General features: G+C 44.7%; 2 protein-coding genes across 10 annotated transcripts; both read right to left on the bottom strand.

Annotated features, from left to right (window-relative positions):
• Positions 1–3,773: 3,773 nt before the first annotated feature.
• On the bottom strand, positions 3,774–6,428 carry LOC120039569 (tubulin beta-4B chain-like). Of its 9 annotated transcripts, none has more exons than XM_038985002.1 (5): positions 6,357–6,428; positions 5,557–5,665; positions 5,250–5,360; positions 4,533–5,141; positions 3,774–4,187 (listed from the first exon to the last, which is right to left on the bottom strand). In XM_038985002.1, exons 1-5 carry the CDS (start codon positions 6,411–6,413, stop codon positions 4,084–4,086), a joined length of 990 nt encoding a protein of 329 aa, XP_038840930.1. In that variant the 5' UTR covers positions 6,414–6,428; the 3' UTR covers positions 3,774–4,083. The 9 variants fall into 9 exon arrangements, with proteins under 9 accessions (XP_038840930.1, XP_038840942.1, XP_038840952.1 ...); XM_038985014.1 differs by having other exon boundaries at positions 3,774–4,318; positions 4,793–5,141; XM_038985024.1 differs by having other exon boundaries at positions 3,774–4,323; positions 4,825–5,141.
• Positions 6,429–10,627: 4,199 nt separating this feature from the next.
• Positions 10,628–13,560, bottom strand: LOC120039561 (tubulin beta-4B chain-like). The gene is made up of 4 exons (XM_038984978.1): positions 13,397–13,560; positions 12,593–12,701; positions 12,096–12,206; positions 10,628–11,995 (listed from the first exon to the last, which is right to left on the bottom strand). Exons 1-4 carry the CDS (start codon positions 13,451–13,453, stop codon positions 10,938–10,940), a joined length of 1,335 nt encoding a protein of 444 aa, XP_038840906.1. The 5' UTR covers positions 13,454–13,560; the 3' UTR covers positions 10,628–10,937.
• Positions 13,561–15,064: the final 1,504 nt, after the last annotated feature.

The raw sequence follows: 15,064 nt of genomic DNA, 5'->3' as shown, positions 1-15,064 counted from the left end.
GATGCGCAGTCACCCGACCCTACTAACCGAGTGGTGTAGTGATGCGCAGTCACCCGACCCTACTGACTGAGTGGTGTAGTGATGGGCAGTCACCCGACCCTACTGACTGAGTGGTGTAGTGATGCGCAGTCACCCGACCCTACTGACTGAGTGGTGTAGTGATGCGCAGTCACCCGACCCTACTGACTGAGTGGTGTAGTGATGCGCAGTCACCCGACCCTACTGACTGAGTGGTGTAGTGATGTGCAGTCACCCGACCCTACTGACTGAGTGGTGTAGTGATGCGCAGTCACCCGACCCTACTGACTGAGTGGTGTAGTGATAGCTGCAGGCATCCTACAGTAAAATAGACTCTCGTAAGTGAGCTGAAGGTATCATTGTCATCAACCCACTAATGATGTACACAAGAGATTTTCCCCAGTAACACAGTGGTCACAATCACGAGTGGTGAAGCACAAGATACAAACCACACACTGTGGACTAATGATATTGTAACGGTGTTCCTCCTCCTCTTCATACGAAGAGGAGAGTAGTGATTCGACCAAGGCGCAGCGTTGTGATATGACATGATATTTATTTAAACAAGACGAAAACAAACTATACTTGACTAACTAACAAAACAATAAACGATGTAGACTGACCTGAACGTAAGAACTTACATGTAACACGAAGAACGCACGAACCGGGAAAACAGACTACACAAAAACCGAACGAACAAACATACCGAAAACAGTCCCGTGTGGCGCAACATACACAGACACGGAAGACAATCACCCACAAACTAACAGTGTAAAACAGCCTACCTATATATGATTCTCAATCAGAGGAAATGAATAACACCTGTCCCTGATTGAGAACCATATAAGGCTAATTAACCAACACACTCCCACATAGAACAAACAACACAGACTGCCCATCCCAACTCACGCCCTGACCAACTAAACACATACAAAACAAGAGAAAACAGGTCAGGAACGTGACAGATATATTGGCACCAACCAAAAAAATACATATTTAAAATACCATACTGTAGATTGAGGCGGATGGTAGTAGGCTATTATTAAATCAATATTCTGAAACCGACTGTGGTCAAGAGAAACACCCTGCCGGTGTGATCAAACAGGTAGTCCCTCCTGTGAAGCCCCCTCCCATTATGTAAATCCAACAATTTACACAGGCTTCACAGGAAGAAACCTGGTTTGGCATTGATGTTGTGTACACTGTAAAGGTGTTGCTGTAACATTCACAGTAATTTACAGGCAGCTAGGGGTAAGTTAATGTATTTCATATTGTAGTAGAACTACTGCAATTTAAATACAGTGTCAAAATAAGTACTGTGTATTGACACATGGTACAACACCATAGAATTTAGTGTATTATACTCTAAAAAAGTAAATGCTACTGTAATCATAATTCATTAATGACATTTACTGAGGGGAGATTGTGTTTGTATTTCACAGTATTTTACTGTAATTACATGAGATTGGTGCAAGCAGGTTGGCTGCTAGGTAATACCTTTCTTTTGTATCGTCTGAGATCCCCAAAGATTGGAAAGCTTCCGCGGTCATCCCCCTCTTCAAAGGGGGACACTCTAGACCCAAACTGTTACAGACCTATATCTATCCTACCCTGCCTTTCTAAGGTCTTCGAAGCCAAGTTAACAAACAGATCACCGACCATTTCGAATCCCATCGTACGTTCTCTGCTATGCAATCTGGTTTCCGAGCTGGTCATGGGTGCACCTCAGCCACGCTCAAGGTTCTAAACGATATCATAACCGCCATCGACAAAAGACAATACTGTGCAGCCGTATTCATCGACCTGGCCAAGGCTTTCGACTCTGTCAATCACCGCATTTTTATCGGCAGACTCAACAGCCTTGGTTTCTCAAATGACTGCCTCGCCTGGTTCACCAACTACTTCTCAGATAGAGTTCAGTGTGTCAAATCGGAGGGCCTGTTGTTCGGACCTCTGGCAGTCTCTATGGGGGTGCCACAGGGTTCAATTCTCGGGAAGGCTCTTTTTTGTGTATACATCAATGATGTCGCTCTTGCGGCTGGTGATTCTCTGATCCACCTCTACCCAGACGACACCATTCTGTATACTTCTGGCCCTTCTTTGGACACTGTTAACTAACCTCCAGACGAGCTTCAATGCAATACAACTCTCCTTCCGTGGCCTCCAACTGCTCTTAAATGCAAGTAAAACTAAATGCATGCTCTTCAACCGATCGCTGCCCGCCCGCCTAGCATCACTACTCTGGACGGTTCTGACTTAGAATATGTGGACAACTACAAATACCTAGGTGTCTGGTTAGACTGTAAACTCTCCTTCCAGACTCATATTAAGCATCTTCAATCCAAAATGAAATCTAGAATCGGCTTCCTATTTCGCAACAAAGCATCCTTCACTCATGCTGCCAAACATACCCTCGTAAAACTGACTATCCTACCGACCCTTGACTTTGGAGATGTCATTTACAAAATAGCCTCCAACACTCTACTCAGCAAATTGGATGCAGTCTATCAAAGCCCCATATACTACCCACCACTGCGACCTGTATGCCCTTGTTGGCTGGCCCTCCCTTCATATTCGTCGCCAAACCCACTGGCTCCAGGTCATCTAAGTCTTTGCTAGGTAAAGCCCCGCCTTATATCAGCTCACTTGTCACCATAGCAGCACCCACCCGTAGCACGCGCGCCAGCAGGTATATTTCACTGGTCACCCCCACACATATCTCCCTCACCAACTTTAAGCATCAGCTTACAGATCATTGCACCTGTACATAGCCCATCCAACTACCTCATCCCCATATTGTTATTTTGCTCCTTTGCACCCCAGTATTTCTACTTGCACATTCATATTCTGCACACCCTACCATTCCAGTGTTTATTTGCTAAATTGTAATTATTTCGCCACTACGGCCTATTTATTGCCTTACCTCCCTAATCTTACCTCATTTGCACACACTGTATATAGACTTTTTCTATTGTATTATTGACTGTATGTTTGTTTATTCCGTGTGTAACTCTGTGTTGTTGTTTGTGTCGCACTGCTTTGATTTATCTTGGCCAGGTCGCAGTTGTAAATGAGAACTTGTTCTCAACTGGCCTACCTGGTTAAATAAAGGTGAAATTAAAAAAATGTAAAATACATTACAGCATATCAATGAATATTTGGTGTTTTGTATCACTTGCACTTTTAGAGGCCTCAACAAAGGCTTCCAAACCGGCAGCGACTACAGGGCAAAACAGGCCAAAGGGAAATGGCAAAATGCTCAAACATTAAAGGTTAAAGACTTGCTACCACTTATCTATCCCCTATATATTTTTAATTGATGTGGCACTGTAACCACATAGGAGTTAGATTGGTACAGCATTCTCACGAACAGGTGAAAAAAATAGTCTCTTACAAGGTACGCCTCAAAATATATTAATGAGCCATAAACAAAACGTTTTTGGACCTCCAAAAATACAGTATGGTACTGTATTCTGTGGAAAGGAATTACAGCACCATTCGAAATACAGCAGTTCTTTACCCACACACAACATTTCCCCAATGCACCATAATTTACCTACCATGGTCCAAAGTATTCTATCTGCATTCCTATGGGATATCTGACCTGCTGGTTGTACGTCAGTGCCACTTACTGATGTACAACCAGCAGGTCAAATGATGGACTGAGAATGTTTTTACAGAAAGAAAAAAAATATTTGTAAACATAGAAAATTATCTCAGGTATTGAAAGGGTTATTTAAGTAAAGCAACACACCTAGCATTGGAACACATCATTAATTTATTCACATAATTCAATTTAGACATCCAGTGATCGAGTTACAGCTTACTGCTTTCATAAGAAACCTCATGTTAGAATATCCTGACTTCTAGGATGAGCACTGAAAACCTTACAGGATACTAATTAGACTGAAGGGAACTGCTGAAGAGATGCTTGAGCACATTAATTTAATTATCACAAATCTGAGTTTCCTTTTCTTTAACATTAACTTAAATCAATCAAATTGTGTTTTGGGGACAGGACGGAGGGGAGTGATAGACTGTTTGGTAGTTGAGTGACTGAATGGTTTAGGCGGCTTCCTCTTCTCCCTCCTCTTCAAACTCGCCCTCCTCAGCGGTGGCATCTTGGTACTGCTGGTACTCAGACACCAGGTCATTCATGTTGCTCTCAGCCTCAGTGAACTCCATCTCATCCATACCCTCTCCGGTGTACCAGTGAAGGAAGGCCTTACGACGGAACATGGCAGTGAACTGCTCAGAGATACGCTTGAACAGCTCCTGGATGGCTGTGCTGTTGCCGATGAAGGTGGCAGACATCTTGAGGCCACGGGGTGGGATGTCGCAGACAGCTGTCTTCACGTTGTTGGGGATCCATTCCACAAAGTAGCTGCTGTTCTTGTTCTGGACGTTGAGCATCTGCTCGTCCACCTCCTTCATGGACATGCGGCCACGGAAGATGGCGGCCACGGTGAGGTAACGGCCGTGACGAGGGTCACAGGCCGCCATCATGTTCTTGGAGTCGAACATCTGCTGGGTGAGCTCAGGCACGGACAGGGCGCGGTACTGCTGGCTCCCCCTGCTGGTGAGGGGGGCGAAGCCAGGCATGAAGAAGTGCAGGCGGGGGAAGGGCACCATGTTGACAGCCAGTTTGCGGAGGTCGGCGTTGAGCTGGCCAGGGAAACGAAGGCAGGTGGTCACTCCACTCATGGTGGCTGACACCAGATGGTTGAGGTCTCCATAGGTGGGTGTGGTGAGCTTGAGAGTGCGGAAGCAGATGTCGTAGAGGGCTTCGTTGTCGATGCAGAAGGTCTCATCTGTGTTCTCCACCAGCTGATGCACAGAGAGGGTGGCGTTGTAGGGCTCCACCACTGTGTCGGACACTTTAGGAGAGGGCACCACGCTGAAGGTGTTCATGATGCGGTCAGGGTACTCCTCGCGGATCTTGCTGATGAGCAGGGTGCCCATGCCAGAGCCAGTACCCCCACCCAGGGAGTGGGTGAGCTGGAAGCCCTGGAGGCAGTCACAGCTCTCTGCCTCCTTCCTCACTACATCCATGACAGAGTCTACCAGCTCTGCTCCCTCTGTGTAGTGGCCCTTGGCCCAGTTGTTTCCAGCTCCACTCTGGCCTGCAGACAAGAGTATCATAAACCACTACTTCACTGACGGGACAAGATTACATTAGTAGTCTACCACCAAATCTCATATTTCCACTGACTATCAAACCAACCACTCACCGAAGACAAAGTTGTCTGGCCTGAAAATCTGTCCAAAGGGGCCAGACCTGACAGAGTCCATGGTGCCCGGCTCCAGATCCACCAGGATAGCACGGGGGACATACTTCCCACCTGAAAAAGAAAATAAATACTGGGCATACTGAAACTATTATTGCTGTACATGTTTTATGTATGTATTATTTGTTTGTATAAGTGTAGTCAGTTCATTTTTCCTAATTAAAACAGCAGTTTATTTAATTGTGCATGTTTAAATAATTGGAGACATTGTGGTTTATGTATGCAATGCTATATAATGTGCATACTGTACCTGAGGCCTCATTGTAGTACACATTGATCCTGTCTAGCTGCAGGTCGCTGTCTCCATGGTAGGTGCCAGTCGGGTCGATGCCATGCTCATCACTGATCACCTCCCAGAACTGAGACAGCGAGAGAGAGGAGTTGAGATGCACGTCAATAGCAATACACAGAAGCATCCATTTAAAATGCAAGTTAGAATATACAATATAAATAGATATAATTCAATGTCTTTTCTGTTGAATGGACATTTACCTTTTTGTGAGAAACACAAATAGCATGACTTGCATTAAATATTCCCTTTACATAATTATGTAAGCCTCTAAATGATTTAAATTAAGCATTAAAATTCCATTTCGATCTAAATATTAATCAGGTTGAATATATTGTGTCATAAAAGAGAGGAGAGGAAGGTATTCTCGTACCGTTCTCTCTCCCTTCCACCGCAGGTCCATTTAGGGACCCCAAATAACCATTGGGAATGAGTCAGCAGCAACAATAACAAATCTGCCCATTTCATATGCAACAGTGATTCAAACTGATATTAATCGGATATAGCTATTGTTTAGCCTATTTCTCTTATACACATATTTATTTTGTGCACGGAATGACCATGCATTATTCATGCATGTTATATTATAGCCAATCGATAATGCACACAGTCCTGCACCAGCTTTCTCTACAAGTCTTATGGGTGGATTATCAGCGGTCTTTCTTCATTTCTTCAAAAAGAGGCTTATCTAGCTCGCCTGCAATCATTCACATGAAGCAATCTATTTTCTTGGTAAAATACAAAGGAGTCAACAATGATACCTTGGCTCCGATCTGGTTCCCGCACTGGCCGGCTTGCAGATGCACTATTTCTCGCATTATGGATGGATGGACGGGCGTTGGCAGTGAGGAGACCGCAGTCGAGATTTGGCCCGGAGGACGCTTCTTCTCTTCTTCCTCAACTGACTGCTTGATGGGCCCGCCTCTCCTTCAACTACTGGGCCGAATCGGTGGGCGTCATCCCCATGGTAACCAAAGACCGGAGGAGAGGGATCCTAAGCTCGTGGAGAGAGCGGATAGGATGCTGTTATTTGGAAGTATTCATCAATGAGTGTTCCAGTGATGCCAGTCACCCGACCCTACTGACTGAGTGGTGTAGAGATGCGCAGTCACCCGACCCTACTGACTGAGTGGTGTAGAGATGCGCAGTCACCCGACCCTACTGACTGAGTGGTGTAGAGATGCGCAGTCACCCGACCCTACTAACCGAGTGGTGTAGAGATGCGCAGTCACCCGACCCTACTAACCGAGTGGTGTAGAGATGCGCAGTCACCCGACCCTACTAACCGAGTGGTGTAGAGATGCGCAGTCACCCGACCCTACTAACCGAGTGGTGTAGTGATGCGCAGTCACCCGACCCTACTGACTGAGTGGTGTAGTGATGGGCAGTCACCCGACCCTACTGACTGAGTGGTGTAGTGATGCGCAGTCACCCGACCCTACTGACTGAGTGGTGTAGTGATGCGCAGTCACCCGACCCTACTGACTGAGTGGTGTAGTGATGTGCAGTCACCCGACCCTACTGACTGAGTGGTGTAGTGATGCGCAGTCACCCGACCCTACTGACTGAGTGGTGTAGTGATAGCTGCAGGCATCCTACAGTAAAATAGACTCTCGTAAGTGAGCTGAAGGTATCATTGTCATCAACCCACTAATGATGTACACAAGAGATTTTCCCCAGTAACACAGTGGTCACAATCACGAGTGGTGAAGCACAAGATACAAACCACACACTGTGGACTAATGATATTGTAACGGTGTTCCTCCTCCTCTTCATACGAAGAGGAGAGTAGTGATTCGACCAAGGCGCAGCGTTGTGATATGACATGATATTTATTTAAACAAGACGAAAACAAACTATACTTGACTAACTAACAAAACAATAAACGATGTAGACTGACCTGAACGTAAGAACTTACATGTAACACGAAGAACGCACGAACCGGGAAAACAGACTACACAAAAACCGAACGAACAAACATACCGAAAACAGTCCCGTGTGGCGCAACATACACAGACACGGAAGACAATCACCCACAAACTAACAGTGTAAAACAGCCTACCTATATATGATTCTCAATCAGAGGAAATGAATAACACCTGTCCCTGATTGAGAACCATATAAGGCTAATTAACCAACACACTCCCACATAGAACAAACAACACAGACTGCCCATCCCAACTCACGCCCTGACCAACTAAACACATACAAAACAAGAGAAAACAGGTCAGGAACGTGACAGATATATTGGCACCAACCAAAAAAATACATATTTAAAATACCATACTGTAGATTGAGGCGGATGGTAGTAGGCTATTATTAAATCAATATTCTGAAACCGACTGTGGTCAAGAGAAACACCCTGCCGGTGTGATCAAACAGGTAGTCCCTCCTGTGAAGCCCCCTCCCATTATGTAAATCCAACAATTTACACAGGCTTCACAGGAAGAAACCTGGTTTGGCATTGATGTTGTGTACACTGTAAAGGTGTTGCTGTAACATTCACAGTAATTTACAGGCAGCTAGGGGTAAGTTAATGTATTTCATATTGTAGTAGAACTACTGCAATTTAAATACAGTGTCAAAATAAGTACTGTGTATTGACACATGGTACAACACCATAGAATTTAGTGTATTATACTCTAAAAAAGTAAATGCTACTGTAATCATAATTCATTAATGACATTTACTGAGGGGAGATTGTGTTTGTATTTCACAGTATTTTACTGTAATTACATGAGATTGGTGCAAGCAGGTTGGCTGCTAGGTAATACCTTTCTTTTGTATCGTCTGAGATCCCCAAAGATTGGAAAGCTTCCGCGGTCATCCCCCTCTTCAAAGGGGGACACTCTAGACCCAAACTGTTACAGACCTATATCTATCCTACCCTGCCTTTCTAAGGTCTTCGAAGCCAAGTTAACAAACAGATCACCGACCATTTCGAATCCCATCGTACGTTCTCTGCTATGCAATCTGGTTTCCGAGCTGGTCATGGGTGCACCTCAGCCACGCTCAAGGTTCTAAACGATATCATAACCGCCATCGACAAAAGACAATACTGTGCAGCCGTATTCATCGACCTGGCCAAGGCTTTCGACTCTGTCAATCACCGCATTTTTATCGGCAGACTCAACAGCCTTGGTTTCTCAAATGACTGCCTCGCCTGGTTCACCAACTACTTCTCAGATAGAGTTCAGTGTGTCAAATCGGAGGGCCTGTTGTTCGGACCTCTGGCAGTCTCTATGGGGGTGCCACAGGGTTCAATTCTCGGGAAGGCTCTTTTTTGTGTATACATCAATGATGTCGCTCTTGCGGCTGGTGATTCTCTGATCCACCTCTACCCAGACGACACCATTCTGTATACTTCTGGCCCTTCTTTGGACACTGTTAACTAACCTCCAGACGAGCTTCAATGCAATACAACTCTCCTTCCGTGGCCTCCAACTGCTCTTAAATGCAAGTAAAACTAAATGCATGCTCTTCAACCGATCGCTGCCCGCCCGCCTAGCATCACTACTCTGGACGGTTCTGACTTAGAATATGTGGACAACTACAAATACCTAGGTGTCTGGTTAGACTGTAAACTCTCCTTCCAGACTCATATTAAGCATCTTCAATCCAAAATGAAATCTAGAATCGGCTTCCTATTTCGCAACAAAGCATCCTTCACTCATGCTGCCAAACATACCCTCGTAAAACTGACTATCCTACCGACCCTTGACTTTGGAGATGTCATTTACAAAATAGCCTCCAACACTCTACTCAGCAAATTGGATGCAGTCTATCAAAGCCCCATATACTACCCACCACTGCGACCTGTATGCCCTTGTTGGCTGGCCCTCCCTTCATATTCGTCGCCAAACCCACTGGCTCCAGGTCATCTAAGTCTTTGCTAGGTAAAGCCCCGCCTTATATCAGCTCACTTGTCACCATAGCAGCACCCACCCGTAGCACGCGCGCCAGCAGGTATATTTCACTGGTCACCCCCACACATATCTCCCTCACCAACTTTAAGCATCAGCTTACAGATCATTGCACCTGTACATAGCCCATCCAACTACCTCATCCCCATATTGTTATTTTGCTCCTTTGCACCCCAGTATTTCTACTTGCACATTCATATTCTGCACACCCTACCATTCCAGTGTTTATTTGCTAAATTGTAATTATTTCGCCACTACGGCCTATTTATTGCCTTACCTCCCTAATCTTACCTCATTTGCACACACTGTATATAGACTTTTTCTATTGTATTATTGACTGTATGTTTGTTTATTCCGTGTGTAACTCTGTGTTGTTGTTTGTGTCGCACTGCTTTGATTTATCTTGGCCAGGTCGCAGTTGTAAATGAGAACTTGTTCTCAACTGGCCTACCTGGTTAAATAAAGGTGAAATTAAAAAAATGTAAAATACATTACAGCATATCAATGAATATTTGGTGTTTTGTATCACTTGCACTTTTAGAGGCCTCAACAAAGGCTTCCAAACCGGCAGCGACTACAGGGCAAAACAGGCCAAAGGGAAATGGCAAAATGCTCAAACATTAAAGGTTAAAGACTTGCTACCACTTATCTATCCCCTATATATTTTTAATTGATGTGGCACTGTAACCACATAGGAGTTAGATTGGTACAGCATTCTCACGAACAGGTGAAAAAAATAGTCTCTTACAAGGTACGCCTCAAAATATATTAATGAGCCATAAACAAAACGTTTTTGGACCTCCAAAAATACAGTATGGTACTGTATTCTGTGGAAAGGAATTACAGCACCATTCGAAATACAGCAGTTCTTTACCCACACACAACATTTCCCCAATGCACCATAATTTACCTACCATGGTCCAAAGTATTCTATCTGCATTCCTATGGGATATCTGACCTGCTGGTTGTACGTCAGTGCCACTTACTGATGTACAACCAGCAGGTCAAATGATGGACTGAGAATGTTTTTACAGAAAGAAAAAAAATATTTGTAAACATAGAAAATTATCTCAGGTATTGAAAGGGTTATTTAAGTAAAGCAACACACCTAGCATTGGAACACATCATTAATTTATTCACATAATTCAATTTAGACATCCAGTGATCGAGTTACAGCTTACTGCTTTCATAAGAAACCTCATGTTAGAATATCCTGACTTCTAGGATGAGCACTGAAAACCTTACAGGATACTAATTAGACTGAAGGGAACTGCTGAAGAGATGCTTGAGCACATTAATTTAATTATCACAAATCTGAGTTTCCTTTTCTTTAACATTAACTTAAATCAATCAAATTGTGTTTTGGGGACAGGACGGAGGGGAGTGATAGACTGTTTGGTAGTTGAGTGACTGAATGGTTTAGGCGGCTTCCTCTTCTCCCTCCTCTTCAAACTCGCCCTCCTCAGCGGTGGCATCTTGGTACTGCTGGTACTCAGACACCAGGTCATTCATGTTGCTCTCAGCCTCAGTGAACTCCATCTCATCCATACCCTCTCCGGTGTACCAGTGAAGGAAGGCCTTACGACGGAACATGGCAGTGAACTGCTCAGAGATACGCTTGAACAGCTCCTGGATGGCTGTGCTGTTGCCGATGAAGGTGGCAGACATCTTGAGGCCACGGGGTGGGATGTCGCAGACAGCTGTCTTCACGTTGTTGGGGATCCATTCCACAAAGTAGCTGCTGTTCTTGTTCTGGACGTTGAGCATCTGCTCGTCCACCTCCTTCATGGACATGCGGCCACGGAAGATGGCGGCCACGGTGAGGTAACGGCCGTGACGAGGGTCACAGGCCGCCATCATGTTCTTGGAGTCGAACATCTGCTGGGTGAGCTCAGGCACGGACAGGGCGCGGTACTGCTGGCTCCCCCTGCTGGTGAGGGGGGCGAAGCCGGGCATGAAGAAGTGCAGGCGGGGGAAGGGCACCATGTTGACAGCCAGTTTGCGGAGGTCGGCGTTGAGCTGGCCAGGGAAACGAAGGCAGGTGGTCACTCCACTCATGGTGGCTGACACCAGATGGTTGAGGTCTCCATAGGTGGGTGTGGTGAGCTTGAGAGTGCGGAAGCAGATGTCGTAGAGGGCTTCGTTGTCGATGCAGAAGGTCTCATCTGTGTTCTCCACCAGCTGATGCACAGAGAGGGTGGCGTTGTAGGGCTCCACCACTGTGTCGGACACTTTAGGAGAGGGCACCACGCTGAAGGTGTTCATGATGCGGTCAGGGTACTCCTCGCGGATCTTGCTGATGAGCAGGGTGCCCATGCCAGAGCCAGTACCCCCACCCAGGGAGTGGGTGAGCTGGAAGCCCTGGAGGCAGTCACAGCTCTCTGCCTCCTTCCTCACTACATCCATGACAGAGTCTACCAGCTCTGCTCCCTCTGTGTAGTGGCCCTTGGCCCAGTTGTTTCCAGCTCCACTCTGGCCTGCAGACAGAAGTGTCATAACCCTTTATTTCCTGGACAAGATTTTAGAAGTAGCCTACCACCAAATCTCATATCTGCACTCAACACACCAACCACTCACCAAAGACAAAGTTGTCTGGCCTGAAGATCTGTCCGAAGGGGCCAGACCTGACAGAGTCCATGGTGCCCGGCTCCAGATCCACCAGAATGGCACGGGGGACATACTTCCCACCTGAAAAATGAAATGAATCAAAATGAAATCAAATGTTATTTGTCACATACACATGGTTAGCAGATGTTAATGCGAGTGTAGCGAAATGCTTGTGCTTCTAGTTCCGACCATGTAGTAATATCTAACAAGCAATCTAACAATTTCACAACAACTACACAAGTGTAAAGGAATGAATAAGAACATGTACATAAAATAAGAATAGGGAAATGTTGGGCATACTGAAACTATTATTGCTGTACATGTTTTATGTATGTATTATTTGTTTGTTTAAGTGTAGTCAGTTCATTTTTCCTAATTAAAACAGCAGTTTATTTAATTGTGCATGTTTAAATAATTGGAGACATTGTGGTTTATGTATGCAATGCTATATAATGTGCATACTGTACCTGAGGCCTCATTGTAGTACACATTGATCCTGTCTAGCTGCAGGTCGCTGTCTCCATGGTAGGTGCCAGTTGGGTCGATGCCATGCTCATCACTGATCACCTCCCAGAACTGAGACAGTGAGAGAAAGAGAGAGAATGAGAGAGAGCGAGCGAGCGAGCGTACAGGGGGATGAGATGCAAGTCAATAGCAATACACAGAAGCATCCATTTAAAACGCAAGTTAGAATATAAATAAATAGATAATGCAATGTGTATTTTCTGTTGCATGGACATTTACCTTTTCAAGAGCAACACAAATAGCATGACTTGCATTAAATATTCCCTTTACATAATTATGTTATCGTCTAAATGCTTCAAATTAAGCATTAAAATGCCATTTAGACCGAAATATTAAATCAGGTTGAATATGTAATGTCATAAGAGGGAGGACGGAGTTATTCTAGTAGGCTACCATATCTTTCCCTTCAACGCCCATATTACAAGGACCCCAAACAACCATTGAGAATGATTCAGCGGAAAAAGAAAAAAAATCTATTAAAAAAATCAGGACATGTCATATCGTATGCAACATCGATTAAAATGTAGTTTATCTTGTGCATGGAATGATCATGCATTTTTCGTCCATGGTAGCCTATAGGCTTATTTTAGCCTATCGAGGATGCAGTCTTATGGGTGGATTACAAGCGGCCATTCTTAATTTAGCTACGCACTACGCAGAGAGAACGAGAGGTTTATCTAGGTCGCATGCAATCCCCAAATGAAGCAATCTATTTTATTGATATACAAACAAGAGAAGAGTAATACCTTGGCTCCAATCTGGTTTCCGCACTGTCCGGCTTGCAGATGCACTATTTCGCGCATTTTGGATGGAAGGAAGGGCGTTAGCTGTGAGATTTCGACGGTTGAACGAGAAGGTACTGAGCTTGGAGGACTCTCTTTGTCTTCTTACCCAGCTAACTGTCTCATGGACCCGCCTCTTCTGCTACTACTGGGCCGAATCGGTGGTGCAACCTGACGTCATCCCCATGGTAACGAAAGACGGGAGTAAAAAGGGGGATACATCATCCTAGGCTCGTGGAGAGAGCGGATAGGATGCTGTGATTTGGATTTCGCCATTTTATTTATTTTATTTTATTTAACCTTTATTTAACTAGGCAAGTCAGTTAAGAACAAATTATTGTTTACAATGACGATCTACCAAAAGGCAAAAGGCCTCCTGCGAGGACGGGGCCTGGGATAAAAAATAAATAATAATAACAGTCATAATAATAAATAATAATAATAAATACAATATAAATACAGGGCAAAACACACATCACAACAAGAGAGACAACACAACACTACATAAAGTGAGACCTAAGACAACAACATAGCAAGGCAGCGACTCATGACAAAACAGCATGATAGCAACACAACATAACAACAACATGGTAGAAACATTATTGGACACAGTCAACAGCACAAAAGTCAAGAAGGTAGAGACAACAATACATCACACAAAGCAGCCACAACTGTCAGTAAGAGTGTCCATGATTGAGTCTTTGAATGAAGAGATTGTTCCAGAGATGAATGAGTGTTCCAGAGATGCGTAGTTACACGACTATAGTCCCTGAGTGGTGTAGTGATAGCTGCATGCATCCTACAATAAAATCTCTTGTGAGTAGCCTGAAATTATCATTGTCATCAAGCCACTAATGAATGTTCATAGATTTTCCCCAATAATATAAAGTGGTCACAATCACATGTAGTGATACACAAGCTACAAACCACACACTGTGGACTGATGTTGAGAGTTTCAATTTCCTTGGTGTCCACATCACCAACAAACTATCATGGTCCAAACATACCAAGACAGTCGTGAAGAGGGCACGACAAAACCTTTTCCCCCTCAGGAGACTAGAAAGATTTGGCATGGGTCCCCAGATCCTCAAAAGGTTCTACAGCTGCACCATCAAGAGCATCCTGACCGGTTGCATCACCGCCTGGTATGTCAACTGCTCGGCATCTGACCGTAAGGCGCTACAGAGGGTAGTGCGAATGGCCCAGTACATCACTGGGGCCAAACTTCCAGGACCTACTGTATATAATAGGCGGTCAGAGGAAAGCCCATAAAATTGTCAGAGACTCCAGTCACCCAAGTTATAGAATGTTTTCTCTGATACCGCACAGCAAGCGGTCCCGAAGTGCCAAGTCTAGGACCAAAAGGCTCCGCAACAGCTTCTACCCCCAAGCCATAAGACTGCTGAACAATTAATAAAATCGCCACCGGACAATTTACATTGACCCCCCCCCCCCCCCCCCTCCCTTTTTTACACTGCTGCTACTCACTGTTTATTATCTATGCATAGTCACTTGTGTTACTTTTTATTATTACTTTTTATTTTAGTCTACTTGGTAAATATTTTCTTAACTCTTCTTGAACTGCACTGTTGGTTAAGGGCTTGTAAGTAAGCATTTCACGGTAAGGTCTAC

This window comes from Salvelinus namaycush, chromosome 3 (assembly GCF_016432855.1).
Source record: "Salvelinus namaycush isolate Seneca chromosome 3, SaNama_1.0, whole genome shotgun sequence".
Taxonomy (NCBI): domain Eukaryota; kingdom Metazoa; phylum Chordata; class Actinopteri; order Salmoniformes; family Salmonidae; genus Salvelinus; species Salvelinus namaycush.
This window is presented reverse-complemented; position numbering and strand designations above follow the sequence as displayed.

Bases quoted from the DNA above. Each gene is read 5' to 3' on its own strand.
- LOC120039569 (XM_038984991.1), bottom strand. From the start codon at position 6,413: ATGCGAGAAATAGTGCATCTGCAAGCCGGCCAGTGCGGGAACCAGATC. The intron at 5,666-6,356 runs GTATCATTGTTG...TCGCTGTCTCAG, and splicing joins GGAACCAGATCGGAGCCAAG to TTCTGGGAGGTGATCAGTGA. The intron at 5,361-5,556 runs GTACAGTATGCA...TTTCTTTTTCAG, and splicing joins GTACTACAATGAGGCCTCAG to GTGGGAAGTATGTCCCCCGT.
- LOC120039561 (XM_038984978.1), bottom strand. From the start codon at position 13,453: ATGCGCGAAATAGTGCATCTGCAAGCCGGACAGTGCGGAAACCAGATT. The intron at 12,207-12,592 runs GTACAGTATGCA...TTCATTTTTCAG, and splicing joins GTACTACAATGAGGCCTCAG to GTGGGAAGTATGTCCCCCGT. The intron at 11,996-12,095 runs GTGAGTGGTTGG...TTCTGTCTGCAG, and splicing joins GCCAGACAACTTTGTCTTTG to GCCAGAGTGGAGCTGGAAAC.